Source organism: Pezoporus flaviventris, unplaced genomic scaffold (assembly GCF_033815535.1).
Source record: "Pezoporus flaviventris isolate CSIRO_AGI_PZ_B2104156 unplaced genomic scaffold, CSIRO_AGI_Pfla_v1 ptg000029l, whole genome shotgun sequence".
Classification (NCBI taxonomy): Eukaryota; Metazoa; Chordata; class Aves; order Psittaciformes; family Psittacidae; genus Pezoporus; species Pezoporus flaviventris.
The window spans coordinates 10,252,274-10,279,104 of NW_026892577.1; the positions used below are offsets into that span (position 1 = coordinate 10,252,274).

The 26,831-nt window shown below is 55.7% G+C and overlaps 4 protein-coding genes across 10 annotated transcripts in view; 1 reads left to right on the forward strand and 3 right to left on the reverse strand.

The window, feature by feature from the left end:
* Nucleotides 1–1,851: 1,851 nt before the first annotated feature.
* Nucleotides 1,852–7,068, reverse strand: AS3MT (arsenite methyltransferase). Its single transcript, XM_061459556.1, has 12 exons — nucleotides 7,063–7,068; nucleotides 6,712–6,877; nucleotides 5,689–5,729; nucleotides 5,008–5,135; nucleotides 4,749–4,899; nucleotides 4,540–4,676; nucleotides 4,165–4,234; nucleotides 3,852–3,933; nucleotides 3,635–3,766; nucleotides 3,395–3,537; nucleotides 2,887–3,009; nucleotides 1,852–2,050 (listed from the first exon to the last, which is right to left on the reverse strand). Exons 1-12 carry the CDS (start codon nucleotides 7,066–7,068, stop codon nucleotides 1,958–1,960), a joined length of 1,272 nt encoding a protein of 423 aa, XP_061315540.1. The 3' UTR covers nucleotides 1,852–1,957.
* Nucleotides 7,069–7,447: 379 nt separating this feature from the next.
* Nucleotides 7,448–10,081, reverse strand: BORCS7 (BLOC-1 related complex subunit 7). The gene is made up of 5 exons (XM_061458853.1): nucleotides 9,914–10,081; nucleotides 9,488–9,550; nucleotides 8,806–8,849; nucleotides 8,345–8,365; nucleotides 7,448–7,890 (listed from the first exon to the last, which is right to left on the reverse strand). Exons 1-5 carry the CDS (start codon nucleotides 10,052–10,054, stop codon nucleotides 7,839–7,841), a joined length of 321 nt encoding a protein of 106 aa, XP_061314837.1. The 5' UTR covers nucleotides 10,055–10,081; the 3' UTR covers nucleotides 7,448–7,838.
* Nucleotides 10,082–11,111: 1,030 nt separating this feature from the next.
* Nucleotides 11,112–14,644, forward strand: LOC133272129 (steroid 17-alpha-hydroxylase/17,20 lyase). The gene is made up of 8 exons (XM_061458854.1): nucleotides 11,112–11,451; nucleotides 11,949–12,087; nucleotides 12,628–12,857; nucleotides 13,076–13,162; nucleotides 13,261–13,470; nucleotides 13,681–13,850; nucleotides 13,934–14,037; nucleotides 14,266–14,644. Exons 1-8 carry the CDS (start codon nucleotides 11,140–11,142, stop codon nucleotides 14,532–14,534), a joined length of 1,521 nt encoding a protein of 506 aa, XP_061314838.1. The 5' UTR covers nucleotides 11,112–11,139; the 3' UTR covers nucleotides 14,535–14,644.
* Nucleotides 14,645–20,921: 6,277 nt separating this feature from the next.
* The window catches only part of WBP1L (WW domain binding protein 1 like), a 59,019-nt gene continuing 53,109 nt past the window's right edge, over nucleotides 20,922–26,831 (reverse strand). For 5 of the 7 annotated variants that reach the window (XM_061458859.1, XM_061458866.1, XM_061458860.1 and 2 more), the window contains 3 exons: nucleotides 26,027–26,090; nucleotides 24,672–24,833; nucleotides 20,922–23,234 (listed from right to left, as the gene is read on the reverse strand). In XM_061458859.1, the coding sequence (XP_061314843.1) occupies nucleotides 22,498–23,234; nucleotides 24,672–24,833; nucleotides 26,027–26,090 (963 nt within the window). In that variant the 3' untranslated portion in view covers nucleotides 20,922–22,497. The remainder of the gene's footprint in view (nucleotides 23,235–24,671; nucleotides 24,834–26,026; nucleotides 26,091–26,831) is intronic. The other 2 variants (XM_061458864.1, XM_061458865.1) reach the window with 1 other exon arrangement.

The following is a 26,831-nucleotide window of genomic DNA, read 5'->3' on the forward strand; positions in this document are numbered from 1 at the left end:
TTGCTGCCAACCTCCCAGGATGGGCTCTGCGGGAACTTTGGGAAAGTCTTTGTAAGCAATTGTGGAAGAGGGCTATGCAGGGGGGGATTAAACAGCATCTTGGCAGTGTTTTCAGCAGGTCATTCCCAAGGTCACATCAGTACATGCAGTTCCAGAGCTCTTCTACCTGCCAGGTCACAGCCACCACTGGAGGCTGGTCTGCCAGGGTGCCCTACCTGAAGCCAGCTAATTCATGCCCTCTTGACTGCAGATAGCACCAAGGATTATCTTCTTTATTCATAGTATAGCTCTAAACACAACTCATGAATTTTTGTGCACCCAGCAGGTCATAGTTTTGTCCACAGCCAAAAGGACAGGCTGGCAAGGCAGCTTTCCAAGAAGCTGTACTTATGGGCATTATTAATATGTTTAATCTCTAAATTGTAAGTTAATTGCTCCCTCACCTTGCTGATGGCAGAGGGCAGGTGAGGTGGTCTGGGCTGTCATACCTGGTTTTGGATTTCCCATCACTGTGCTACCCTGTGGGTTTTACTCACTTTTCAAGCCAGATGCTCTGGAAATCCTCCTGGCCGCAGAGACCCTGTTCAGCCACCGCTACTGCTGCTGCAGAGCATCACTGGGACTTGCCCATGCTTATTTTTAAACCCAGATATTTTTTGTTTGCTTTTTATCCTCCCCCATGTCACAGCAAGATGCTGCTTAAATGCAGAGAGGGGAAATTCGGTCCCTCGTGGAAAACCAGTGCATGAGGAGGGGTGGAAGCAGTTCCACATTTCTAAGCTCAGCTGCTTACCCAAGGGCTGTTGCTCAGCAGCTCCTCACCTTCCCCAAACAGCCTGTGGGCCAGGGCATGTGGGATTCATCTCCCACCACCAAAGCCCTCACTCCTTGCCCGATGCAGGACGCAGTCAACCAGGTTTCTGCTTTTCCAGAATCCCTGTGTTTCCCTGCAAAACTCTGCAGGTGTGATGGCTGCAGAGGGCTTGGGCCTTTTCCGCTAGATGGAGTCCAGGGGGGAACAGAAATCTCAGCAGTGCTGCACAGGGAAAGGTAGAAAAATTCCCTTCTCCTGGAATGGGCTATGGGGCTGCAAGACAAGGCATGAGGAGCTGTGCTTGGGGCATCCCCTATCCTGCATGCAAGTAACAGGGACATCCCTTTGCACCCTGTGTGCTGCAGTGAGCTCTTCATGGAGAAGCAGGGCTGGCCGAGCCCCCAGGAGGTGACCAACCTTTCTCACCCACTGCCCTGGGGGGGATGCTCATTTGTACCCATGTTACTGAGCTGCTCACCCCACTGCCAGGAGCTGGCACAGTCTCTGCCTGACAGACAGATGCCTGCAGATCCCTCTGTGTGATGGGTTAGCACAGGGAGTTCAAAAGAAGGAAAAAAGCAACTGGGCTGTTTCTTGCTGTGCCTTTTGCTTCTCAGAAGTGTTTGTGTCCCAGCTGCAGGCTCTCCAATACCTCAAAATGGAGCCTTGCTCATGCAGGGGGGGCATGCTGCAGGGCCAGGCCCTGCCTGGCTCCAGGGCCTCCTTTGGCACCCTGTTCTGCCCAGCTGCCTTCTGTAAACATCTCTGCTCTTCTCCATGGGCTCAACATCAGTACACAGCTGCTGCCAAACCCACACCAGCCCTGCCATCCTACATGCAGGGACCAACGATCCCATTCGTACAGAGACATCCCTGCCTGCATGTCCAAGCCATGCAGCCACTGCCAGGCCCATAGCAAGGGGACGTATAGGATGGCTTCCCATCCTCACCACAAACAGGCACAACCTGCCCCACAAGCCCCAGCAGGGAAGCACAGCACCCCTCAGGCCCTATGGTCCCAGCCACAAGCACACAGCTTTCAAGCTTGGCCATTTATTTGTTCTCCGGTGGAAGCCTCACACCTTTGGGGCCGCATCCTCCTGCCCTATTGGCACCCTCTGGTGCAGGGGCATCACTCAGCACTCAGCAGGAAGGACCACAGGAGCCACCAGGACAGCAGGCAGGACGTGGGGTCAACAGCTGCTCCAGCAGCTGAAAGGGATCACAGATCTTCTCCTAGAGGGCACAGAACACCCAGGGCTGGATCAGGCCAGAGGGAAGCAAAAGGCACCCAGGAAAGCTGCATTCCCCCCAGCTCGCTCCCTGCCAGCAGCGCAGCCCAAGCAGACCCTCTATAGCTAACACAGGGGCAGTCCCCGGGTCACTCAGCTCCTCTTCCCTGCCACGAGGAGGAAGCCAAGAGCTTCTCTGGGACTTCGGCTCTGCTTTCATCTGAGAAGCACCTCCTGCTTGGACAGGGACCCGAGAACATCTCCCCCTCCCCAAGTACAAGGTTGTGTTTCAGGGACATGCAGCTGCAGGGTGTTATCTCCCTTGCCTCTCCTGGCCCATCTACGGGCTGGAGGGACCATCAAAGAGAGAAGAGAGGCTTCCAGCTGATAGAGATGCTTTGTGCTGCGGACTCAGGGCTGGCAGCCAGGGCCAAGCTCACATCAGCAGCTGTGAGGGCAATGGGCAAGAACAAGCCGCAGGGATTGGCCATCACCTCCCTGGGGCAGGCTGTCTCCAGCCATCCCCCATGGAGAAAGATGTCTCCCCTTGGGATATCTCAGGCAGCTCCAGCTGGCAGTCCTGGCAGCCCCCACAGACATGCTGGGGGGCACGGGGCTCTCATGTCAGCTGGTTAAAGCAGATCCCCCCTTTGGAGGGCTCCAACCTGTGCTGGGTACAGTTGCTCAAATTCAGGCATCCCATGGGCTTCTGATGGCACAGACTGCCTCATGTCTCTTGGTGTCATGCCATAACCCCTCTGATACCCCAGGGCAACTCTGATGGCACAGACATCCATGTCCTCATCCCTGAACCCAGCTGTGGAGCTGCCTGCTACTGACCTTGACCCCCTTGCAACTGCAGCCCTGTGGTGCAGCACCAGGTTGGATCCGGAACTTCTCCGCAAACCTGGAGCTCCTCAAGATCGCAGCCACCTCAGCATCCACGTCCACCACCTCTCCTTCCTAGGGGCAGAGGGATAGTCACAGGGCTGGGGTCTGGGTTACGTGGCGCAGGGGACCCCAGTCACCCAGATGACAGTGTGCAGCAAAAGCAGGAGCACAGCCTGACCCCAAAATCTTGAGAAACATCCATACCACCAAGCAGCTGGCTTCAAACCCTCCTGTGAAGCCACCATGGATGTCCTGCTCCTACCTTCACCACAACGCAATGCATGGATCTGCCTCTCTGGTTGAACCTTCCATGGTTTATATAGCCCCTCTGTTCCCACCTACTACTCCCTCTACTCCCAAAATCACAGAGGACACTGCTGAGTAGCACTGCTTTACCCCACCCCACGGACCAGGACTGCATGCCATCCTGGGAGCCCAAGCATGCCCCTACACTCACCTTGAAGGTGAAGTTGGCATCAAACACCAGCTCTCGCTCGTGCCCCACGATCCCACCATTGTAAGTGACCTGGCCCGGCCCAGCCCGGCTGCTAACCGGCACCTTGAATAGGCGGAAAGTTGCGGAGACGAAGCGGCAGTCACCTGCAAAGGAGAGGTTGGTGGGTTGGGAACCGGCCCCGGGTGCCAGCACAGCCCCCCATGGCTGCCCAGAGCTGATGCTCTCTGCTCAGGCCCTCACCAACAATGCTCTCCAACTCCTTGTCACCAATGGTAATGGGGCTGGCAGTGACAAGGCATGGGGGGCTGAACCCCACCTCCTCGGCAATGCTGTACAGGTCTTTCCAGTACAGGGCTCCCGCCAGGCACTCTCCTAGCATGAGACCACAGACAAATGTGATGGAAGCAAAGGTGCAGTCTTCCCATCCCAGGCACCCACATCCCAGAGTCCTACGCACCCCACAGCACCCTGTGCTTCCGGACGGTCTCACTCAGGCACTGGCTGGCATAGACATCACTGAAGTACATCTCTCCTCCAGGCTGGAAGGCAGCAAGGAGTGAAGGGAGATCCCAAGAAGCAACAGGACAAAGGGGGAAGGGAGAACCGGGCATCCCTCAATGCTACCTTACTCAGATACCTATGCAGAGGTGCCCTCCCCTGCCCCATCTCCACCATGCTGGATCCCATTTGCTGCATCCCAGTGGCACCCCAACAGGAGGGACACCCCAACCCTGCTTTGCTCCCACCACGGGCACCGGCCCCATCATTACCTTCAGCACGCGGTAGGCCTCCTGCAGCACAGCCCTCTTGTCAGGGGAGAGGTTGATCACGCAGTTGGAGCTGGGGAGGAAACCAGAATTCATTTGCACCCTCTCACACGCTAAGCACCACCAGCTGCTGCACGTCCACTGCCTGCTGCATGTCCCGTGGCTTCATGCAGGATTTGGAGATGCCGATTCGACAACGAAATGGGCAGTTTGTATATTCCCAGGCTCTCCCCCAGGCACAGTTGGGCTTTTCCCTTTCCTAACACGTGCTCCTGAAGCAGGTGACCCAGTGTGAGGCAGTCCTGGACCCCAGCCCACAGCCCCAGGCAGCAGCAGCACCAGGGGTGGCAGTTTCCTGCATGCCTGTGTGGTACCTACATGACAATATCATAGCTGTTGTCAGCCAGCCCGGCATCACCCAGCTTCTCCATGTAGCCCTGGAGGAACTCCACATTTGGCTTCTGATAGCCAAACTTCTCCATGTGGTAGGCAATGTGCTTCTTCGCCACCTCAACCTGGGAGAAGGAAGGGGATGATGAGGGGGAATGCTGGGGTGGCTGAGGGGAAGCCCTAGCTCCATGACGTACCTGGCCCTCAGTCATGTCTATGCCGGTGACATGGCCCTGCTCCCCAACCAGCTGACTCAGCAGGTAGCAGTCTCTGCCGCTGCCGCTGCCCAGGTCCAGGATCCGACAGGATGCCAGGCACTCGGGGACCACCAGACCACAGCCGTAGTACCTGAGGGGATGCTGAGCTGAGCCGGGCAGAGGTGCTCCCCCACGCATGGTGGTTGAGGGGCTGCAGCCCACAGGGACACAGCAGCAGAGGGGAAAGTCCTGGATTTACTTGGCTGCCACCTCCTCGTGGACACGCTCCAAAGCATCTCTTACCGCCTTGGGAACGGGCTTGCTCTGGGTGATGCATGCGTTGGTTTTCAGGTCCTCTGTCTTCTGCAGCTCTTTGCCATAGTAATCCTGAGATGGGAGGGACAGAGGCCACCAAACTACAGCAAGCTGTGCCCTGGAAGCTCCCCATGCACCAAAACACAAGGGCCATGCCTGCACTCGGCCTGTACATGCACCCAATGTCCTCTGACACCGGCACTCTCATCTGTACTCAGCTAAAAATTAGGTTAACGTCAAGCACCCCTTTGCTCCCATCCCGCCCATCTCCCTTGCTCGCATGCACAGCATGTTTGTGCAGTGGGGGATTTAATTTCCATTTGCAATAACTCTGCAGGCTGCAGCCCCCACTTCCCCAGCCAAGAGAGGCACAGTGAATGAGGGCAGGAAAACACAGGGTTACTCAGCACCTTATTCCTATAGAAATTAGAGCAAAGGAGCCGGCCACACCTAATACTGTTATTTGGAGCCCAAAACCACCTTTGCCCTTGGACTGCAGCAGGCATGACAGCACAGCCTGGGCTTAGCTGCCCTTGCCCAGTCAACCTTTCCCCCCTCCCCACCCTCTGTGTTCCCCCAGCCCGGCCACCCCATCCCCTCTCCACCTCCCACCTGTACCCCTCACCTGCACCTCCCGGTGGATCTGCTCTCCACAGGTTGCTGCCACTGCAACAGGAACATGGGGCTGGTGCCTGACGCCACTGCGATGGGCACCACGCCAGGCCCTCCCAGAGGCCCCAAACCTCCCTCTTCCCCCACATACAGGAGCACTCTTTGCCCCCTGAAAGCAGCACCCAAGGAGACCCCCCCAAACTTTCAGCCTAGTGGGATGCTCCTGTGCCTCCTGACAACATCCCCCTGTCTCCCCCAACCCTAATCCCAGCTGCCCTGGAGAGACGAGCCCCTAAAAACCTCGCCAAACACCACCCCGCCTTGCTTTGCCGAGAGCCCTCAGCCGCAGGGGTGCCCAGGGATGCCCCAGCACTCCCGGCCGAGCCCCGGCCCGCCTTACTGCCTGCGGTTCCTGCGCTTGGCCAAGCTCCGCTCAGCCCGGGCCACGCTCCGCCCCGACCCTGCACCGCCCCGGCTCCGGGGCCCGGCTTCCGCCCGACACCGCTCCCGTACGGCCAGAGCCTGGGGCAGGGCCCCGCGGGGGAAACGGAGCCCGCTGCCATCACACATGGGCCATGCCTGCACCCGCACCCACAAAGCCCCTTCCTGCTGCCTCCCCCTATCTCTGCATGCACGTGGGTGCAGCTCTGCCCGTGCTCACCCCAAATGCAGGGAGACACGAGTTTAATGCTGCAGGGCTGCTCTGGCCTCTCCAAAGGATGGAACCTTGGAGGTGAGCCCCCTGCAGCAAGGACACACTGCAAAGAACCCCCAGAGCTGAAGCACAATAGGGGACATCTGAGGGCAGAGACCCAGTCTCCCCTCTGCACAGAGACTAGCTGCAATGGCATCCAGCAGACTGGTGAGGCTTGGTGGTGTTCAGGGAGCTTTTATTCTCAGCGAGTCACAGCTCAGGGAAAACCCTCATTCCCAAAGTGCATCTGTAAAGCCGGGGATCAGGACCCCTCCCAAGGTACAAACACAAACACACACACACACGCACACATGCTACACAGACCCTGGGTAACAGTAGTACCTTCCTGCGAACGCAGGAGCAGTAGTGCCACCAGGTCAAGCCAGTGCCACTGGAGGGGATGGTGAAATCCAGCCCAGGAGGTGGCTCTCAGGAGCCAAAGCCCAGCGCCACTCCAACAGGAATGTGTCAGGCTGATGCCTGCTCTCAGCCTGCCGCCTTCTATCAGCTAATGAAAAGCACACTCAGGCGAACAAGTGCTTCCCGTGCGCTCCAAGTGCTCCAGATAAGTGACCTACCAAAACCAACACACAGTATTTATAGCCTGGGCCTGATGTTGCTACCCAGGATGTGAACAGGAGCCTGGTTGCTACTCTTCCAGCACAGAGCAGTGCAGAACTGAGCACACCACACCCTCATGCTATCCTGCCCGCTTCCCGGCCAGGCCTTTGGATACCTTCCCAAGCAGATACATACACCACAGCCAAGGCTGTTTCATCAAAAGCTGGAGCCGCAGCCCAGGAAGAGGAATGCAGTTGAAGGCTGAAAGCAGTGCAGATGGGCTGGCAAGAGGATGATGTTCTGAACTGTGGCAGGGCGGAAAGTAAGATAACCTCTGAGCAGGATGCTGGCCAAACCATGTCCAGCTGACCAGTGACAGAGGTGTGTGCCCACATTCCCACTTTCAGAATTGCTGGCCTGGGACTGGCACCTCAGTCAACACTGAAGCACCTCTCCCACCCACTTACAGCTCCCACTGATTAACATGCCCTAAATAAAAAGCACTCTGTGCCACCTCTGTGTCTAAATCCAGATCAGTGTCAAACTGCTGGCACCTGTATTTAAAACCCACACTCAGTTTCATGCATTTCTTGCCAGGGGTGCTGGTGTGGGCTGAGCACCTCATGCTACATGGGATGTAAGCAGACCCAAGAATTGCTGGGGGTGTGGGCAAAGTTTCAGGTGAGTTTGTTTCAGTTTGCTCTGGTTAGCAGGTGAGTGCTCTGGAGCAGAGACGTGGATGGAGACACACAAGAGGGGCCCATGTGCCCAGAAAGAAAGATTCTGCACATCTCCCAGCTGACATCCAGCATCATCCAAACACAGGCCTGAACCCCCAGGTCTGGAGGGGAAAGGACGCTTCACTGTCCTTAGTGCCAGTTGAGATGTCCTCATGCCTTCTCTACGCTTCATTTCAGCAAGTGGCTCAGCTGGTCCTGCAGGTTTGATGACTGCTCGACGCTGGAGATGAAGCAAGAAGAGGTTCCATGAAATCTGCTCCCCAGGCTGTGCTGACCAGAAAGGCTGTAGCACTGATGCTACAACAAAGAGAACCCTGGGGCTCCCCAGCCCACCTCCATATCCCCACAAGGCAAACCTCATTTTGTGCACTCATAAGCAGAAAGCTCTGCTCTACACCACCCTCCTCTCCTATCATAACCAACCTAGCAAGCTCTACCACGTCAATAAAACAAGTGGAAGTTCTGGTATAAATCATCGCTTCACTCAAATTCCCATCTCTTCACAATCCCAAAACACTATCCCACTGGGCCGGCATCTGCTTCAAAGGCAGCTGCACAAACCTTTTTGCTGTCTCCCACCATCCCTACTCCATCCTTTTTCCCTTTCCATCAACCATTCCTGGGGGACAGATGTCCCCCAGGTCCTGCTACTGTTTCTTCAGCTGAGGACTCACTTCTTCTGAATTGCTTCTTGCCTAGATGAGAAAAGGAGACAAAAACAGCATTAGAAAAACAAAATCTTAGCAACAGGGTTCACGTTATGTTGAAGAAAAGGGACTCCATTATGGGCTCAGGAGGCCAAAACCCCAGTGTGTTTCTAAGTCCTAGAGGACAGAAACAGCACTAGCTTTTCCCCTTTAGTCTGAAATGTGTCACATGCCCTCATAGGAGAAACTCTGCATGGCAAACAGCAGGCAAAAATCCCGGCTGTCCCACCCTAAAACAGTCTGAGCTGTACCAGTGGAGCTGGAGAGGCCTGGAAGATCCCAGCTTCAGAGTCTGCTCAGCTTTGAGGAGCGAGCCAAGAGGGGTTGGTCTGAGTGGGCTTTGTGAAAAGTCTTTAAGTAGACAGGAAAGGAATCAAGGGAATCACTTAGCTCCCCAGAGAGAACGTGGTGTCGACACCTCTACTTACTGGTACTGTAGATGAGTCGTTATTATGGCCATTTTCCTTAAACTCTGTGGAGAACAAGACAAAGAATGAATGTTGGATAGGAGCAGTTCAGCAGAATCACAGGGCAGGTTGTCCCTACACCCTGGGGAGCTCCTCCAGCATGGCCACCACTGTAGCACTGCACCAACTCTGAAACATCTCCACCAGTATCTGTCAGCAGTGGCACGCTCCCCTCTTCTTTCCCAGTGAGACAGGCACTGACAGTAAGTGCTCTGTTTTAAGCTATGGTCCCTCGAGCTTTCCGGTAGAGATGGCACAGCTTAAGGGCTGACCTGGGCTGCAGGATGCTGAAAGACCAGCAGCACATGTGGGTTTGAAGAAGCACTAAGTTATTCTGGCCACCAGCCCTGCTGCCTGAACTCATGAGATGTAGTAAACGCCCCATTCCTGGAAACATTCAAAGCCAGGCTGGACAGGGCCCTGAGCAACCCAATCTAGTGAACATGTCCCTGCCCATGGCAAGGGTGTTGGGCTAGATGACCTTTAAAACTTCCTTCCAACCCAAACTATTCTATGATTCTATGACTTCAGGGTAGGAAAATACCACGTTATCGAAGATAATGTGTTTGCATATCTGTTCTTATAATCCTCCTCTCCTCCTGTCCACTAGAAACACTTGTTCTAGCAGTAAAACACAGCTTACATCTTCCGAGTGCAGGATGGCATCTTCTTGCATCACCATGTTTTTAGCAGCTTGACCCAGGAGCTAGGAGACAAACACACCAGACTGAGAGGCAGCACCTCTGTGTCCCAAGACCTGTGTGCACGGCTGACACGGTACGAGGCTCGGGGGTGCGGTGCCCACCCTTCGGAGCATACGGCCTTGAGGAGAGCACCTCCAGCCCATCACTGCCGACATGTCATGGGGCAAATGCAGCCTCCCGCCTCTCACCACCCCCCAGCGCACCCAAGGGGCACCCAAGAGCCCCACGGCCATACCCGCTGGCGGGAGGCCCCCTCCAGAACTACAGCTCCCAGCGTGCCCCGCGCGGGCTAGCCGGGCCTCATTCCTTGGCCGCGCCGCATGCCGCGCTCTGTAGTCCTAAGTCCGGTGGCGCCCGCCGCTCACCTCGGCGCTGCGGGAGCCCTTCAGCACCTGCTTGGTGAGGGCGATCACGTCGGTGCCGCAGCTGGTCACCTTCTCGGTCAGCAGCCCCTTCACCGAGTGACCGAAGCGCGCCTGAGCGTCTGCCGCGCCCGCCGCCGCCATCTTACCCTGCCCGCGCACCGCCCCGCTCCGCCGGGCGCCGCTACGGCGAGTGCCGGGGGACTAAAGAGTCGGGAAGGCGCAGGGCCCGCGCAGGTGGGGCGGAGGGACAGCCTCGGCCCGGGGCCGGGCCCTCGGGTGCCTCCACGGCCCTCCTCAGGACACCTCAGACCCGGACATCACCTCGGGCACGGACATCCCGAGGCTGCTCAACACTGACCAGTGCTGATCAGGGCTTCTTAGCAGTGACCAGGTCTTGCCTGGTACTGTCCATTGCTGACCAGTACTGACCAGGGCTTCTCAGCACTGACCAGTATTGATCAGGACTTCTTAGCACTGACCAGGGCTTGCCTAGTACTGCCCATTGCTGCCCAGTACTGACTAGAGCTGCCCAGGGTTTCTCAGCACTGACCAGTGCTTGCCCAGTACTGAACAGGGCTGACCAGCACTGCCCATTGCTGCCCAGCACTGACCAGGACTTTGCAGCACTGCACAGGGCTGACCCATTGCTGCCCAGCACTCACCAGAGCTGACCCGGTCTTCTCAGCACTGACCAGTGCTTGACCAGCACTGCCCCAGGGCTCCTCAGGACTTCCCAGTGCTTGGCCAGTACCGGCCAGAGCTGTCTGGGGCATCTCAGCACTGCCCATTGCTGCCCAGGGCTGCCCAGCACTCCCCAGTGCCCCCAGCCCTGTGCTGCCCATCCCCTCCCAGGCACGCTGAAAGGTGCCCAGGCTGGGACAGACCCCAGTGTCCCACCGGTCCCCAGCTGTGCTCATGGCACCCGGGGCTGCCCCTGCACCCCTCATCCACCGCGATGGAGCCTGAGCACAGACCCATCCCTGCCTGTACCCTGGCCCGCAGCCCGCTGGATGCAGCTCCCCCACGGCCACCCGGTGCGACCATGGCCCCGCAGCCCTCGCCCCCGTCAGGTGCCCAGCTGCAGAGCTGGCTCCAGGCCCAGCGCCCGTTCCCCCCTTCCCGTCCCCCTGATAAGGAGCCGAGCCCGCCTTGGGGTCAAGGCGACGACCCCGCCGCCTGTATAAAGGCCCCCCGCGCCGCTGCGGCTCCACAGCCGGCCCCACACCATGCCGCTGCTGGGCGCCCTGCTGCTGGCCCTGGCTCTGGCCCTGCTCTGCTCCTGGGGGCTGGCACGCCGGAGGGACACGGCGGGGCAGGGGCGGCCGCGGAGCCTGCCCGCCCTGCCGCTGGTGGGCAGCCTGCTGCAGCTGGCCGGGCACCCCCAGCTCCACCTGCGGCTCTGGCGCCTGCAGGGCCGCTACGGCAGCCTCTATGCTCTCTGGATGGGCTCGCACTACGTGGTGGTGGTGAACAGCTACCGGCACGCCAGGGAGGTGCTGCTGAAGAAAGGGAAGGCTTTCGCTGGACGGCCCCGCACCGTGAGTCGGCAGCGGGGTTTGGGGGAGCCCCTCCTCCTGCGGCGTGGGGTGAGGCGGGGGATGCTCCCAAGAGAGGGGCTGGCACCCGGCAGGGTCCTTCTCCTTTTCCCATTCTGCCTGCAGCAATGGCAGCTGCAGGGGCAACCCCCTCTCTGCCCTGTTCCCCGGGGCGAATCCTGTGCATCCTCCATCCCAAGGGGGCCCGTTTTTCCCCAGGGCTGGCTGCGTTTTGAGGCATGGGTTCAGGTACCACCGGGCCCCCTGCACCCTCCAAGTTTCCTGGGCACCCCTGTCCCTAGCCCTGGCATCTGTCCCCAGACCTCTCCATCAGTCTTTGGGGTGGGAAAGCAAAGCTCATGGCCCTGGCTTTGCCCACCAGCATTAACCACCATCCCCCTGGACCATCCCTGGGATGAGATGACCATCCAGCCCCCGCAGCATCACCCCTCTCGGGGCTGCCCTGCAGCAGGGTGACCCTGGGACTGTGTCCCCCACAGGTGACCACGGACCTGCTGTCCCGGGGGGGAAAGGACATCGCCTTTGCCAGCTACGGGCCCCTCTGGAAGTTCCAGCGCAAGCTGGTGCACGCTGCGCTCTCCATGTTCGGGGAGGGCTCACTCACCCTCGAGAGGATCAGTAAGTGCCCCCCCCCCAGCTCCCTCCCTGCTCTGCCTCCTCCCGCACTTTGATCCGAGCTCGGCTTTCCCTTTCCCTGTGCCCTGATCCCCTGGGAACCAAGGGGCACTCATTGGCTTGGCTCAACGCCCCCCAGCAGGCACTTAGTTTGCCTGGCAGGAGCTCAGTCCCTCTCCTTCCATCCCTGCTACTTTGCCAACACCTCTCCCCATACGTTTTTCCCCCTGAGCTATGTCTCCCCTCACTCAGCTGGGTAAACTGAGGCATGGAGCCAGCTCCCAGCCCACCAGGCTCCCCACTCCACCCAGGAGGTGCATCCAGCTGCACACAGACTTTGCTGTGTGTCTCCATCCCCTCTGCTCCTCCCACACCCAGTATCACCCCTTCTAGCCACCCGAGCCCCTTGAGGCTCAGCCCTGACAGGGCTCTCTGCAGGCTGCACACCCTGAGTGGGGGACCCCTCCTTCCATCACCCAGATGCCCCCTGCACCCCCTCATCTCCACCATCACCCCTTTACCTGCCTCTCCTCTCCACCACAGTCTGCCGGGAAGCTGCTTCCCTCTGCGAGACACTCAGCGCTGCACAGGACATGGCCCTGGACATGGGCCCTGAGCTCACACGGGCCGTCACCAACGTGGTCTGCTCCCTCTGCTTCAACTCCTCGTACCGGCGCGGGGACCCCGAGTTCGAGGCCATGCTGGAGTACAGCCAGGGTATCGTGGACACCGTGGCCAAGGAGAGCTTGGTGGACATCTTCCCGTGGCTCCAGGTAAGCAAGGACACAGGGACTGCTAGTTCCTCTCACCTTGGATCACAGAAAGGAGTTGGCAGGTGTCATGCAGGACGGGGCTACCTGAGCACCCCAGGGTTTAGGAGGGTCCCTGCCCTGGTGTCCCCCAAGAGCCAGTATCCTGGTGGGCACAGATGGACTGCAGAGGCTGGGCTGAACTGGAGCCCCTCACTGTAATGGGGCTTTTCTCCCCTCAGATCTTCCCCAACAAGGACCTGGCCCTGCTGAAGAGATGCCTCAAGGTGCGGGACCAGCTGCTCCAGCAGAAGTTCACTGAACACAAGGTGCCAACAGGGCCAGGACAAGGGCAATGCTCAGGAGCTGTGGGGTGCTGGAGGGGTCTGTGCCCAGCACAGCCCAGCTCACATGTGTCCCCTGGCAGGAAGCCTTCTGCGGGGACACCGTAAAGGACCTCATGGATGCCCTCCTGCAAGTGAGGCTCAGTGCCGAGAGCAGCAGTGCCCTGGCACCAGGGCTGGAGCTGACTGACGACCACCTCCTCATGACGGTGGGGGACATCTTCGGGGCTGGTGTGGAGACCACCACGACTGTGCTCAAATGGGCTGTGCTCTACCTGCTCCACTACCCCGAGGTAGGGTCTGCATTCTGTGTCAGGGCCACCAGGGACATCATGGAGGGCTTTGGGGAAGGCAGATGCCAAGAGAGATGTCAGGCTTTGCCAATAAGAAGGATCAGGCTGTGGGCATTTTACTTCTGCCCTGTACAACCTGCCATGGGAAGCCCATACACACAGGGCACCCCCATCCCTGGGCTCCCATCCCAGCCCTGCCTCCCATCCCAGGTCCAGAGGAAGATCCAGGAGGAGATGGACCAGAAGATCGGGCTGGTGCGTCATCCCCTCCTCAGCGACCGCCCACTGCTGCCCTACCTGGAGGCTACCATCAGTGAAGTGCTGCGCATCCGGCCCGTGTCCCCGCTGCTCATCCCGCACGTATCCCTTGCCGACACCAGGTGAGACCCCCACGGTACTGTCAGGATGCGGACAGAGACTATGGGAGGGAGCAACCATCTCCCTCTGCATTTTTGCCTTGCAGCATAGGGGAATACTCCATCCCCAAGGGTGCCAGGGTCGTCATCAACCTTTGGTCCGTGCACCACGATGAGAAGGAGTGGGACAAGCCTGAGGAGTTCAACCCCGGTGAGTTCAGTGCTCCCAGGGGGCAGGGGATGGTGGGGTGGGTGGAGCAGGAGAGGCTGAGCCTGGGGGTGACTTGGTGGTGGGATATTGGATGCTGCTCCCCCCTGGCTGGGGCACTTGCACTGTCTGTGCTGTTGCAGCTCAGGGGAGGGACACGCAGGTGATGAACTCAGGCAGTTCTCAGGGACCGATCCCTGTTGATGCCAATGGTGCCACTTCCCATCGCAGGCCGCTTCCTGGATGAGCGGGGCCAGCACATCCACTCGCCCTCGCCCAGCTACCTGCCCTTTGGGGCTGGGATCCGTGTCTGCCTGGGCAAAGTCCTGGCCAAGATGGAGCTGTTCCTCTTCCTGGCCTGGGTGCTGCAGCGCTTCACACTCGAGTGCCCCCAGGACCAGCCCCTGCCCTCACTGGAGGGCAAGTTCAGCGTCGTGCTGCAGGTGCAGAAGTTTCGGGTGAAGGCCAGGCTGCGGGATGCATGGCGAGTGGCCGCGTGATGGGAACCAGCCCTGGACCCCAGCAGTGGTGGGGTGGGATGGGACAGGATGGGACATGCCCTGCCTGCCCATGGGTGCAGGGTTGTCCAAATAAAGCTATTCCCAAGGCAGTGTGGCTCCTGGTATTTTTGGGGCAGGCTGTGGAGGGCAGAGGGAGGTAGGAGGGTGCATGAGATATATGGTCGCCCCGCAGCTTGCTGTGAGCATTAGGCTGAGCTGGGACGCCATAGCACCTCTGTGGGGCTGCCAACACCAACAGCCCCTTCACCCCTCCCAGGGATGCGAGGTGGGGGCCAGTCCAGAGTCAACACTGAGCCATGGGGACCACTCCCCCAACACAGCCAGGGGGGGAGAAGGGCCCACCCCAGCCAGGTAAGGGGGGATGTGAGCAGTGAGCAGTTTGGGGTTAGGGATGCCCAGGCTGTGACTATGGCTGACCCCTGCCTCAGTTTCCCCACTGGGAGCAGGGAGAATGAACATGACGTGGGCTGGGAGCTGAGCTTGCCACGGGGCAGGGAGAGTTCCCTAGCCCCATCCCAGGACACTGGGTCCCCACCACTGGAACTCCTGCTTGATCCTTGCAGGGAAAAAGAGAGGAACAGCTCAGAGATTCCTTCAGTTTTGGCTCCCCCATGGCTTCCTCTCCCTCAGCACACAAGTGCATGCATAGGCATATGCCAGCACACATAAGCATATACACACATGTGCCTGCACACACATGTACTTACAAGCATGTATATGCACACAAAAGCACAAGGATACATTTATGCCTGAATATGCTTACATATATACATACGTATGTGCTTGCATGCACACATGTACACCTGCATGCATGCAGCCCCTTCCAGGTAGGACATAAGCACCTTATAGGGCTGCAGGGCTGCCTGACCCTGTCCTGTGTGTGAGTCACAAAGGGGAGATGCAGGCAGCACCAGCCTCAGGCAAAAGTGGGGTTCCCATTGCTTGGGGACACCCAGGGGCACCTGGAACCCCCTCCCACCCCAGGCCCAGTGCATGAGCACCAGAGTGCTGGGGGCTGCTGACATTCACTGTGCAGCAATCACAGAATCACAGAATAGTTAGGGTTGGAAAGGACCATCAAGTTCCAACCCCCCTGCCATGGGCAGGGACACCTCACACTAAACCATGTCAACCAAGGCTCTGTCCAACCTGGCCTTGAACACTGCCAGGGATGGAGCATTCACAACCTCCCTGGGCAACCCATTGCAGTGCCTCACCACCCTCACAGTAAAGAACTTCTTCCTCATATCCAATCTAAACTTCCCCTGTTTAAGTTTTAACCCGTTACCCCTTGTCCTGTCACTACAGTCCCTAATGAAGAGTCCCTCCCCAGCTGGAAGGACTTCAGATATCCCCTTCAGATACTGGAAGGCTGCTATGAGGTCTCCATGCAGCCTTCTCTTCTCCAGGCTGAACAGCCCTAACTCTCTCAGCCTATCTTCATACCGGAGGTGCTCCAGTCCCCTGATCATCCTCATGGCCCTTCTCTGCACTTGTTCCAGCAGTTCCATGTCCTTTTTGTGTTGAGGACACCAGAACTGCACACAATGCTCCAGGTGAGGTCTCGCAGGGTTCTGATGTTCACTGTGGCTGGGTTACGGCCATCACTTGGAGCAGCACAACCTCCCTGAAATGCAAGGGGCTGGGTTTGCTTTCACAGAACACTACCGTGCTGTGGAGGGCAGCACGCAATTAGGTTTCTGGTTCTCTATTAGCTGACCTCTTAATATTTAGCTCAACGGCAACACAGCTACGGCTCAGGGCACCTGGAGGGAAAGCAGATAGGGTGGAAAGACCCACACAGCCCCAGCACAGTGTGACACCCCCAGACACACACAGCCCCACTTTCCCCTCCTTTTACTTTCCCCCAGCTCTCTCCTTTGCTAGCAGGCAGGAAACATGGCATAAACCTTCCCCACCACTACTCTCTCTACTTCGTGAATCAAAACTGCATGTTTTGTTTTGAACCACCAGCATTTGGCTTTCACCAGCCCCTTCATTTCTGGCATCTGATGCCAAATGGGCCCTGTCAGCCCAAGGATGGCACAGGGACAATGAAGACAATGTGCTTGCAGTCCAGCACAGCACTGTGAGCATCTTCTCCCAGTCCATTCTCAGGTGGGCTCAGGGCAGTGGTGAGGAGCCGGAGGAAGAGCCTCTGCACACACAGGGGCAATCCTTGGGGTGATTTGTGCAGGTGACCCACCAGAAGCAGGGCAGAGGGGAGCTCAGCCCTGCTGCTGCTGCTGTGTGCTGAGCCCTACAGCCCTTCCTGCTCTCATGCCCCTTTCCATCACACCAGGGGTGCCGCTGGGTTTCTGATCCCTCCACCTCTACTGGCACAGGCCGACGCTGGTGTGTGAAGGGGACTGAGCTCAGAGCAGGTCTGAGGAAAACCTGTCTCAATAGGATGCTCTGGGCTTTCCCAGAGACTGGCAACTCTGCGCCAGCCTGGTCCTTCCCCTGCCCCACATCCTGTCCCCAGCTGCATGTGCTGGCAGGGAGGCTCCTCTCCAGGCTCCTGCAGTCACCAGCAGCCTGATGCTTCCAAGAGTACCGGTCCACGACCTCCAGCACCTCCTTGCCTGCTTACCGAGGCACTGTTTGACCTTGATATAGGAAGGAATTCCCTCCTTGCCAGAGCCACCACAGGGGCGGCCCCTTGCACACACGGTACCGTTGCCGCAGCGCTCGCTGCAAGGTGCGTGCGCTCACTGCAAGCACTCAAGGCCAGCGCGTACCAAGAGACAGAAACAGGGACTTTGGGACCGGGGGTGTTTCGAGATGGGAGAACGAACGCCTCCAGCAGCAAACGCTTGCCCGAAGCCCAGGCTCCCGCTAGGGTTCCCTAGGTTGTGCTGGCAGGTGCTGCCCCGGACCTGGACCCCAGCCACGTGCTGCAAACCCCATCACCCCGAGAGCCCGGCCCTGCCGCGGGGCTTCCGAGCTCAGCCCCAGCCCATCTCCTCCCAGCCGGGAGCAGCCGCCGCCGCAGGGCTCCAGCGCCCAGCACCAGCTGCCGGCACCGGCACCGTGTGAGCGGGTAAACAGCCGCGGGCACGGCTGCTCCCGGCTGGGAACGGGCAGGGACGCTGCTGAATCATACTCGGAGTATTCATGCCCTGACAGCTGCAGCGGGGCCGGGCACTGCACTGCACCCAAACACTCCTGACCCCAGCACACAGCTTCACCCAGGCTGCACCGGGCTCCCTTCCATCCTCCTGCCCCCTGAGCCACTGTGGAAGTCAGTGGCCCTTTGGCCCCACTCAGACCTGGCACTGGGCAGCTCAGCGACTTAAACACAGGGGGAGGAGGCAGCCATGCCCATGGGAGAGCTGGGGGGGGGGGGGGGGAGCTCAGCAGCTGCCACTAGGTTTTGGCCGGCTGAGCACGGGCAGCCACTGCGAACACGGAGGCTTTTGCCACTGAAATAATCCTGCTGCTCTAACAGCCTGAGCCATGCTGGGTCCCTGCCCTTCCTCTGGGGTCACCAGGTGTCTTTGCACTAGGCGGGAGGGAACGGAGCTGAAGGGCTTGGAGGGCAGCTTGTGTGGGTCAGGAAACAGCATCTCCCTGCAGCACAGGGGGGCTTCAGAAGAGGAATCAGTGATAGTGGAAAGGGTGAAGATTTTTCATCCATGGCTGTTCCCACGCTGTAGCCCATGGGGCAGAGGTGCAGCTCACACCAAGGGAGGACTCGGGGACACTGGGTACAACAAGCCCAAGCCTTTCCATCACACAAACTCATTTTGGGGGGCACAGCTCTCAGCGCACGCTGCTCAGGAGCCCTCCAAGTTTGGGGGGGCTCCACTTTACACCCCAGGCTGTGCTGGAGAGCCACAGCCAGCAGGAGAGGCGAGGGCGATGTTGGCAGTACCTGCTGGCTGGCGTCGGGCAGGGCGCCAGGCGAGCTGAGTAAGCACAAAGCTCAGGACACAGCTGTTCACCACCCGAAAACAAACCCAGAACCACCCCGGCAGCCTGTGACCCCCCCGGCACAGAGACTGCAGCGCTTGCACCACTCGTGAGACGCCTGGGGCGGGCACCGGGCCCATCTGATAACGGCGGAGCTGTGCTGCAGGGGAGGGGGAACCAGCTCTGATGAAGACGGGGAGAACAGCAACTGATCCCGGCCTTCCCAGGCTGCTTGCTGTGGTATGCTGCACGGCTTGCTTCCAGCAGAGGCTGCCGGCCCGACTGCGTGCCCAGCCTGGTCCAGGCTTTTCCTATATAAACAAGAGATCCAAAACCAAGGGGGTGACACCTCCTGGGCAGGTGAGTGAGGGTCGGGAGGCAGCCGGCTGCAGGGAGCATGTGCACTGGAGCAAGATCCCTGCCAAGCTGTGCTGGGAGTGGGTCACCGTGGGTCGAGCCCGGCTCAGAAGAGGATGTGCCTGTGGGAGCCTGGGCTGCAGGGGCAGGAAGCGAGGCAGCCCCGGCTGCCGCCGCTGACGCACATCCCCAAGCGCGATGGGCGCCCCAACGCTCCCATTGCCTCAGAGCTTCCAGATCATGCTGCTGACCCGGAGCCTTGCTCAGGTTTCCTGCCCCAGGAAGTTTTCAATGACTGCGTAACGCAGAAGCTTAACTGCGCCTCAGCTTTCCTTCGCCTCGAGTTAGGCAGGTAGGAGCTCTGAGAGCAGGCTGCCAGCACACACCAAGACACACCATTCCCTCCTCCTCCAGCCAACACCCAACAGCTGGGTTGTATAAACATGCAACAATACGCTGTAGAAAAACTAGAGCAACGTTCCCAGAGGGATAAGTTTGCATTGTTGGAGCTGAAGCATCCCTTGGGAACACTGAGGTGATGCTGCAGCATCCACCAGTCGTGCCTGGGGGACCCTCTTGCTGAGCCATCACATGGGCTCTGCAGTGCCTGTCCCCAGGCGACATCCCCCCATGCCTGCAGGGACACCCGCTGGGTCTTTGCCCTCAAAGCTGACTTCAGTGGCCAAAAACATGCCGTGTATGCAGCACTGCACTGCCAAAGGCTCTGGCAAAAATAGACTTCAAGCATTATTGGCACCAACACTTGAAGCATGTTGCAAAGAAAAACATCTAGCCGTGGATTGACACTAATTTGCCCTCAATTGTGCTGCACTGTTTGCAACTCGGTTTTGAAGTGGCATGTTTATGACAATCATAAAACACTTGCCCCTTATAGCTTGAAATGGGTGGATTTCGGTGTCCTGGTGGTAAGAGATGCACACTTGCCTGCATCCTCGCTTCTCCAGCACTTTACTCCCCCAGTGTGCATTCAGAGAAGAGCTCTGTTTAGGTCATGTTGGCTTTCTACCAAGGGACACACGTGACAAACAAGCACCCTTCTAAAGCTCCAAAGCTGGAGCTTTGGGAGCTCTCTCCCTGCCCATGTTTTTAGCCCTGAAGAGACACCAGCCGGATGCCTCCAAGAAGCTGTCGTCCCCTACACCATTCCTCCTGCTCCAGGTCTAAAAGCCTGAAGCACCAAGAGCCACAGTGACTGTCCTGCTCCTCCTCAGGCACATGTGGGCTTAAGAAATGTGGTTTGTACCTTCTTTCTTTATGGTCCTTAAAAGCCTCCAGGACTCATAAAAACAGGCTCACCCCTGTTTCTTCCTGACTTTTTAAGATCAGAAATAGAAGCCTGGCTTAGAGGTAAGCACCAGTATGTCCACAGAAGTGGGGTTTCCGCCACTCTCAGTGGGGTGGCACAAAAGCAAACACAGAGATTTTTGTCCTATACCAACAAAAACATTGGCAGTGGGTCTCCCACTGCCATGGGGCCATCCCCAGGACTTAGAGCAATTAAACCCCACTCCGTAAGGACTGATGTGCTTTGTTTTAGCTTTCTCTGTGTTGTGAGGAGCAAAACCCGGTGCCAATACGTACAGAACTCCTAAGGGTGGCACTGGGGATCTTTAATTCTCTTCTCAAAAGATGCACGTGGTCAGTGAACAGCTGGGAGCGACCAGTCCCTGGGTGGTCAGTGCACAGGGAACCAGCATGGCTCTGGGATGAGTACAGCCTCTCTGTTACCTCTCACACTCCAGGCATCCAGGAACAAGATCTCCTGAATCCACACTGAAGTCCTTCATTCCTAAGAGCATCCCAAGACACAAACTGAAGAGCTGCTTTCATCAGCTGTTCTGATAGAAGAGAAAGGCTGTGACAGACAAAGGAGTGAGATTCTCCTAAACCTTGTAAAGTAAAAGTGCTCTCCTCAAACATGTGGGTAAATACCAAGATGAGCACACTTGTCTTGCTGTCATCTCTTGCCAGCACAGTGCTATGTACCTCCAGTTCAGAAACCAAAGCACAACCACAAACTAAAGATAAACCTTGCTCTTAACTCACAAAATGATGCACATACACACGGGCAAATTATCAGAAAAGGCATTATATTTTGGTTTCCACCTCATTTAAAACTGATTTTGGTTTTCAATCAATCAAATCTGAGTATGTCCGAGTTCAGTTTTCTATTTTCTTTTCCCCCCATAACAGTAATGATCAGGATGATCATAATTATAAAAGGGCCGGGGAGAAAACCCGAGAACAAGATACATAGTGTGAACTGTGCTCTCTTCCACATGAGCACGCTAGGGAATGTTAGTTTCAAGCTCTTTGTTTTTCCTTCAGGTTGTCACTAACAAAATCTCTACCATTTATTAAAGCAAAGCTACAGTAAATTTTCTTGCAGTCTTACAGCAGGTTTTCATATTACCAGTAGGACTTGCATGCATGGATTGCAGTCACACACACACACACACGCTCACAGACATTGTACAGTAGCCAGTTGGCACCATAAAAACAAAAAGAAAACAGACATTCATTTCTTTGAAGTGGTCAACATTAGAATCGCACCAAACATTTGGATTTCAAACAAAAATACTGCACAGGTCTTCCACATCTACATGGTAAGTCATCCCTTCACAATGGACGGAGCTCTCGTCTCCATTTGTTCAACATGCATCGCCTGAAGCTTGAAGGCACGCTGGCCAAAGAGAGCCCTGTTCTTTTTTGTCATCTTAACTCCAGTGTGCTGCTGTCGGGGTGCAAAGAAAGGAACAAAATAAAGCCAAGCCCTTTTGCAGCACACCGGGAAAAGGTCATTCGCAGACCACAGTACTTGGAAGGCAGCCCAGCTGCCTGGATTCTACTTCTAACTGTGCTCTTGGAGGCATTGAAGGAATACGCTTGTCTTTAAAAATGACATATAAAGGCAAATTTCTGCAAAGCCTTTCTTTTCAAACTGCTCACGGTAGACTAACACTCCTTCTGGAAGAAACTGGTCCTTCAGTCACCAGCTTCAAGTGGGAAATTTCCTACCTGCTGTCTTAAACACTGAAGCACCAGAGGTTATAGGGCTGATGTGTTCAGGCATTCATCAGCTTCAGGAAAACTACACACACACACACGTGCGCGCGCACACACACATAAAATAAAAGCTAAACCGAAAAGAAATCCCCAATACCTCAAGAGCACTATATCAAACCAGAACTCTTGGGCCACTGACTGCCAGCACTGTCAGAAGCTGCTTGCTTCTGGGAAGACACCTGGAGGTTGAAGCCTGATGGTGATTTTTGTATCCTCCCAGGGTGAGATCTGCTGAGCTTTACTGATTGCGAGATAAAGCAGTGTTTTCAGAAACTAAACCCAACAAACTCGTAATAACCATCACCAAAATCACCATTGGGAAAATTCCATTTGTTAGAAGGTCTCATTGAGAAACACCAGTCCCTGCCCTGCAGAGCAGGACAGACATGATTAACAAAACCCCGAGCGACCCGTCCCCCACACACCGGGCCTTCAAGGACTAGTCCTCGAATTATACTGGAGGGGGAGAAACAGAAATAAACTAAGAAAAGGTTGTATCACCTTTTTTCCTCCTATTAAAGTTGTTATCCTCTTATTCCACTCTCATTTCTTTGTTTTTTTTTCTCCCTTCCACTCTGCCACCTTAGCTGGGGGAGTTACTGGTACAAGAGTTTGGAGAGTCCTGCTCATTTATTGTGTTCAAGAGTACACACACCGGCTGCCGGGGCAGGTGGTGGTGGCTGTGTTCACGGTGCTGCTCCTCTGCGGCATTAAAAAGCCCTTCCTCCTCATCCCCATGGGAACGGCCGCTGCAGCTGTCACAGAAGTCCAGAGGCCCATCCAGAGCATCATCAATGAGCCCATCAAACTCCTTGAGGTCATCGTCGTGATGGCCCCGGTTGCATACGCAGACTTCGATGCCCGAGTCACCAGTGAAGCGGCGCTGCCTGCCCGGAGTCTTGTCCTTCGCATCGGGAATGGCGCTGCTCTGCTCTAAGCTCTCAGAGCTGTAACCTTTGAGCAGTTCCTCCTTGCACTCAGTATCCTTATTAGGACCAGCCCTCTCCACCAGCTCGGCTCCTGTGCTGGTACCACCAGGCTCAATGCTTTGCATTTTGGCAACTGCTCTCTCAAGTGTGGGGGTGGAGGGCTCGGGATCCCCGAGGCCGGGGGACCCGGGGTGGTCAGTACTGCTGTTATTGCCACTGGGTGCTGCTGAGCTGCTCTGTGCTGGCTGTAGGTTTCTTGGCATGTCTGGGATTGTGCTACTGCTGCCTGCTGGGACGCACTGCTGATGTAAGGCACTGTATGGCGGTGGTGGGGTCGGCGGTCGGTTCACCACTTCCTCATAGGGAGGTAGTAAATAATTTGGCAAAAACCCTGAAAGTGGGAAGCAAGGAGGAGAAGTTATTTCTTGAACAGCTTACCCCAGGAAACAAGTCATTAATGCAGGTCTGTTAGTTGTTTGTTGTCTACCAGCACCTTTCCTCTGAACAGCTCAAGGGGCTTTACAAGGGGTGCCAAAACTTGGCCCAAATGAGACACATCATGTTATAGAGAAGCAGCAATCGTGGCACAGGAGGGCACCTTTACAGGAGGAGATGGACACAGCTGGGAACAGCAGCCTGATCTCTTGGCTCTCAAGCCTATGCCCAGGGCTACCAGGTGAACTTACTATCACCACCCTGTACCCCAGTACAGCCCCATAAACCACACCAAGGGATGGCCTGCATCAGCTGGAGAGAACATCCTGGGAGATACCTCACCAGCCCTCACCAACACTGGCTTCTCAGCCAAGATTCCGCTTTCAGGAACAAAGACCTCATCTCACAAAGCCTTGTGCACATATGAAGAAACATAAGCAGTTATAAGGATCCTGGCTTTCAGTTGTTAACACTGGATTAATTTTTTTCTGGTGCAGGCAGAGCAAACTGGCAGTACTGTCAAGAAAGTTTGGTTTATTGTACTTACAGCCCCACAAATCTATGACAGATTTTGTTTATTTTTTAAGAGGCAACAAAACAATCTATATATAGACAGAATGGACTTAAATACTGGAAACACAAAGCACTGCAGTTTTCCATGTGCAATTGGGTATCCCTGGGAAGGAAAAGGCTGCTGGGGATTATTTCTGAGGTGGCTGCAGGAGTTGAACAATAAAAGCAAGCTCATATATGCAACTCAACAGTCCACTACAGAAAACTCAGTTGCAATACCACCAGTCAGAAGGCCGAGGCCTGCTGTTCTAGTGCAGCGTAGGAGGGCACGAAGGAGAGCACAAAGCAATTGTACTTTCCTTGAGCCATGGGCAACAGCTCCTTCCTGCCAGGTCCTAGGGCTGCTCACCAACAATGTGGTCTGGTCACTGCAGCACAGGGCAGGAGGCAGCACAGTCCCTGCCAAGGCACCACTTCCACCCACCCTGTGTGACTGTATTTTAAGAGGCCACTTTGCACACCTCAGTCCCACCAGCAGCAAGTGCAGGCTGGAAAGGAGGAGCATCCATGAAGTCCTGAAGGAGATTATAAGAACCCTCGCAGAAAAGCACTCAGGGGATCACTGTACTCACAAAGCCAAATCAAGGGTGGGTGTGAAGGTGGTGTAGCTGGTGTGGCTCACCTGCAGACTCAAGGGGGAGTCAAATGCATCCAGCAGCTGGAATATGCCACCTCATCTCTACAAGCCAAGGTTAGGCCAGAAAGCTGCTCACTGCCTCTTGCTGAGCCCAACCACTGCTGCCTGCTTCCACCCAACCCAGCAAACTTGCTGCTGCCCTGCTACCCATGACCTCCAGGAAAACCAGTGTGAGGTACATACGGAAATAAAACGGCAGGGCTGAATAGTTATGGGCTTCCCGGTATGCGATCAGGTTGATCTCATGTTGCCGCTGCTGGGCCTGGAGACGATGCTTGGTGCGTCGGTGATGGCAAACACAACAGCAGCTGAGGATGATGATGATGGTCCACACCAGCCAAAACCCTACAGTGGGGGAGAGCAAGTGTTAACCACAATGCAAGAGCCACATCCAAACCCAGCAAACACCACAAGGCAATGGAGAAGATCATCAGAAAGCCCAGATTTGAACCCTGCACTGCTCTTAAAGGCAGAAATACATGTTGTGCCAGGAGGCTTCAACACAGACCTGCCTGCATGGTTGACTCCTATTCTGACAGCCTTGGGTAGCCCTGACAGAATTGGGTAACTCGGTACATGCTTTGGTACAATGTGGAGTGTGTTCATTAAGTACAATTCTAGAGAAGAATGAAATATGGAGACAGAGCTAAGCTCCCTCTATCATCGCTCCCACCCTTTGGATATCATTTCTTCTAGCCAAAAATATGAGAAGAGCTGTGAATAACACTGAACTTGTCTCCTACAGCCACTTCAGTTTGAAAATAACAATCAAGACACAAAAGCCACTCTGCAGATTGACCACAGAAGAAGAGGAAAACCCCCAAGCACTATGTTTTGCTTTTGTTTGCACTGCTCTTTAATTTCCATCCCAAATCCTTCATTGTTACGTTTAACAAAACCATACTCTTTTTACATAAATATCTCAAAATATTTTTAAAACTTATTTTTGTATTCAATGTCTTAAATTATCCAAAATTAGATTAAACCAGCCCCCCACACTGAATCCTCAAGAAATCTAACTTCTGCTCTCTTTGTGGTCACGGCTGGTCTCGGTGCCCTGTCGTACTGTACGTACACTGTTCCTTAAAAAGGAATTTATAAAGAGCACTTCCTGCATTTCCTCCACTCCCTCCAACATGTGGAATAATTCCCCCTTTCCAGAGATCTCCCTTCACGCTTCCATGCACTAGAAAAATGTTTTTGAGAAAAACTTCAGAAGAGCAACAACATGCACTGCAGATTAGGCTTTTGCCTCCTGCAAGGACAGCCCCCGGCTCTACCTGTTTGAATCCCTTTTTCAAGCTGAGGTTTTGCAGCTCAGGAGAGCTCCCCCCCTTTAGAAACGTAGTAGGCCTGACAACCACTCCTCAGCAGAGATCACAACACTGCTTTTCTTTTGGTAGCACCTTTGCCACTCTTCATTATTCCCAAACAGACAGAACGAAGACAACTCATGCTACAGCCCATTTTCAGCATGGTTCTGCCCTGGGCGATCCAACTGCTTTTTTATCCTCCCTGGTAGAAACCTCTAGTCCCACCTTTACTGTACCTTGATGTTTTCAGCATCCCTTGCTGAGTTAGCGATGTTTTCTCTGCTAAGAGCTGGGTGGGGAAAGGTGAACAGTTTAGGAATTAGAAGAATGAGAGGAGTGTTGCTCTGGCTCAGAACAAAGTGCAATCGACCCATATCACCCATCTCAGAGACCCACACTGGGCTGTTTGTAGGTGAACTGGATGTGCCATATCGTGCCTGTGAGCATTTGAGCACGGACTTTCACCTCCCTGTGTTGCAACCCAAATTCTTTATGTATTTTGGCAAGTTAAACTGAAATCTCTCTCTTGCCTTGCACAACCAACCTCCCTAATGGACTGGATTCCGCCTTACACCTAAGCTTATCAAACCCTGCTATCAAATGAAGGTGTTACATGCTCCATCTTTTCCTGCTTGGTTGGAAATTAAGGTTCCTAGGTAGTTTTTCTAGCTTACTCAGCAGTACCACAAAGGGCAGAGAGAAAATGGTGATCTTCACTCCAGAGAAGCAAAGGATGAAGCACTCTAGATGTCCTCTGCATCTGAGCTGAGAAAGTGTCTGCTGCCTTCCAAATACCCTTCCATTTCTAAAAAAAAAGCCTTTTTGTATAAAAAGGACTGGCCTAGTCCACCCTTCACTCCAAAGCCAGGCATTTGCAAATACCCCTGTAGCTACCCTCAGTACCCAACCTTGCCACGCAAGCCCTATACAACATTGCCTTGCTCTCTTAAGACTCCCACTTTTTTTCCTGCTAAGAGAAGGTTCCTCGCCTCTTAGCTGCTGAAGAAGCCAGAACACACTCATCAAAACC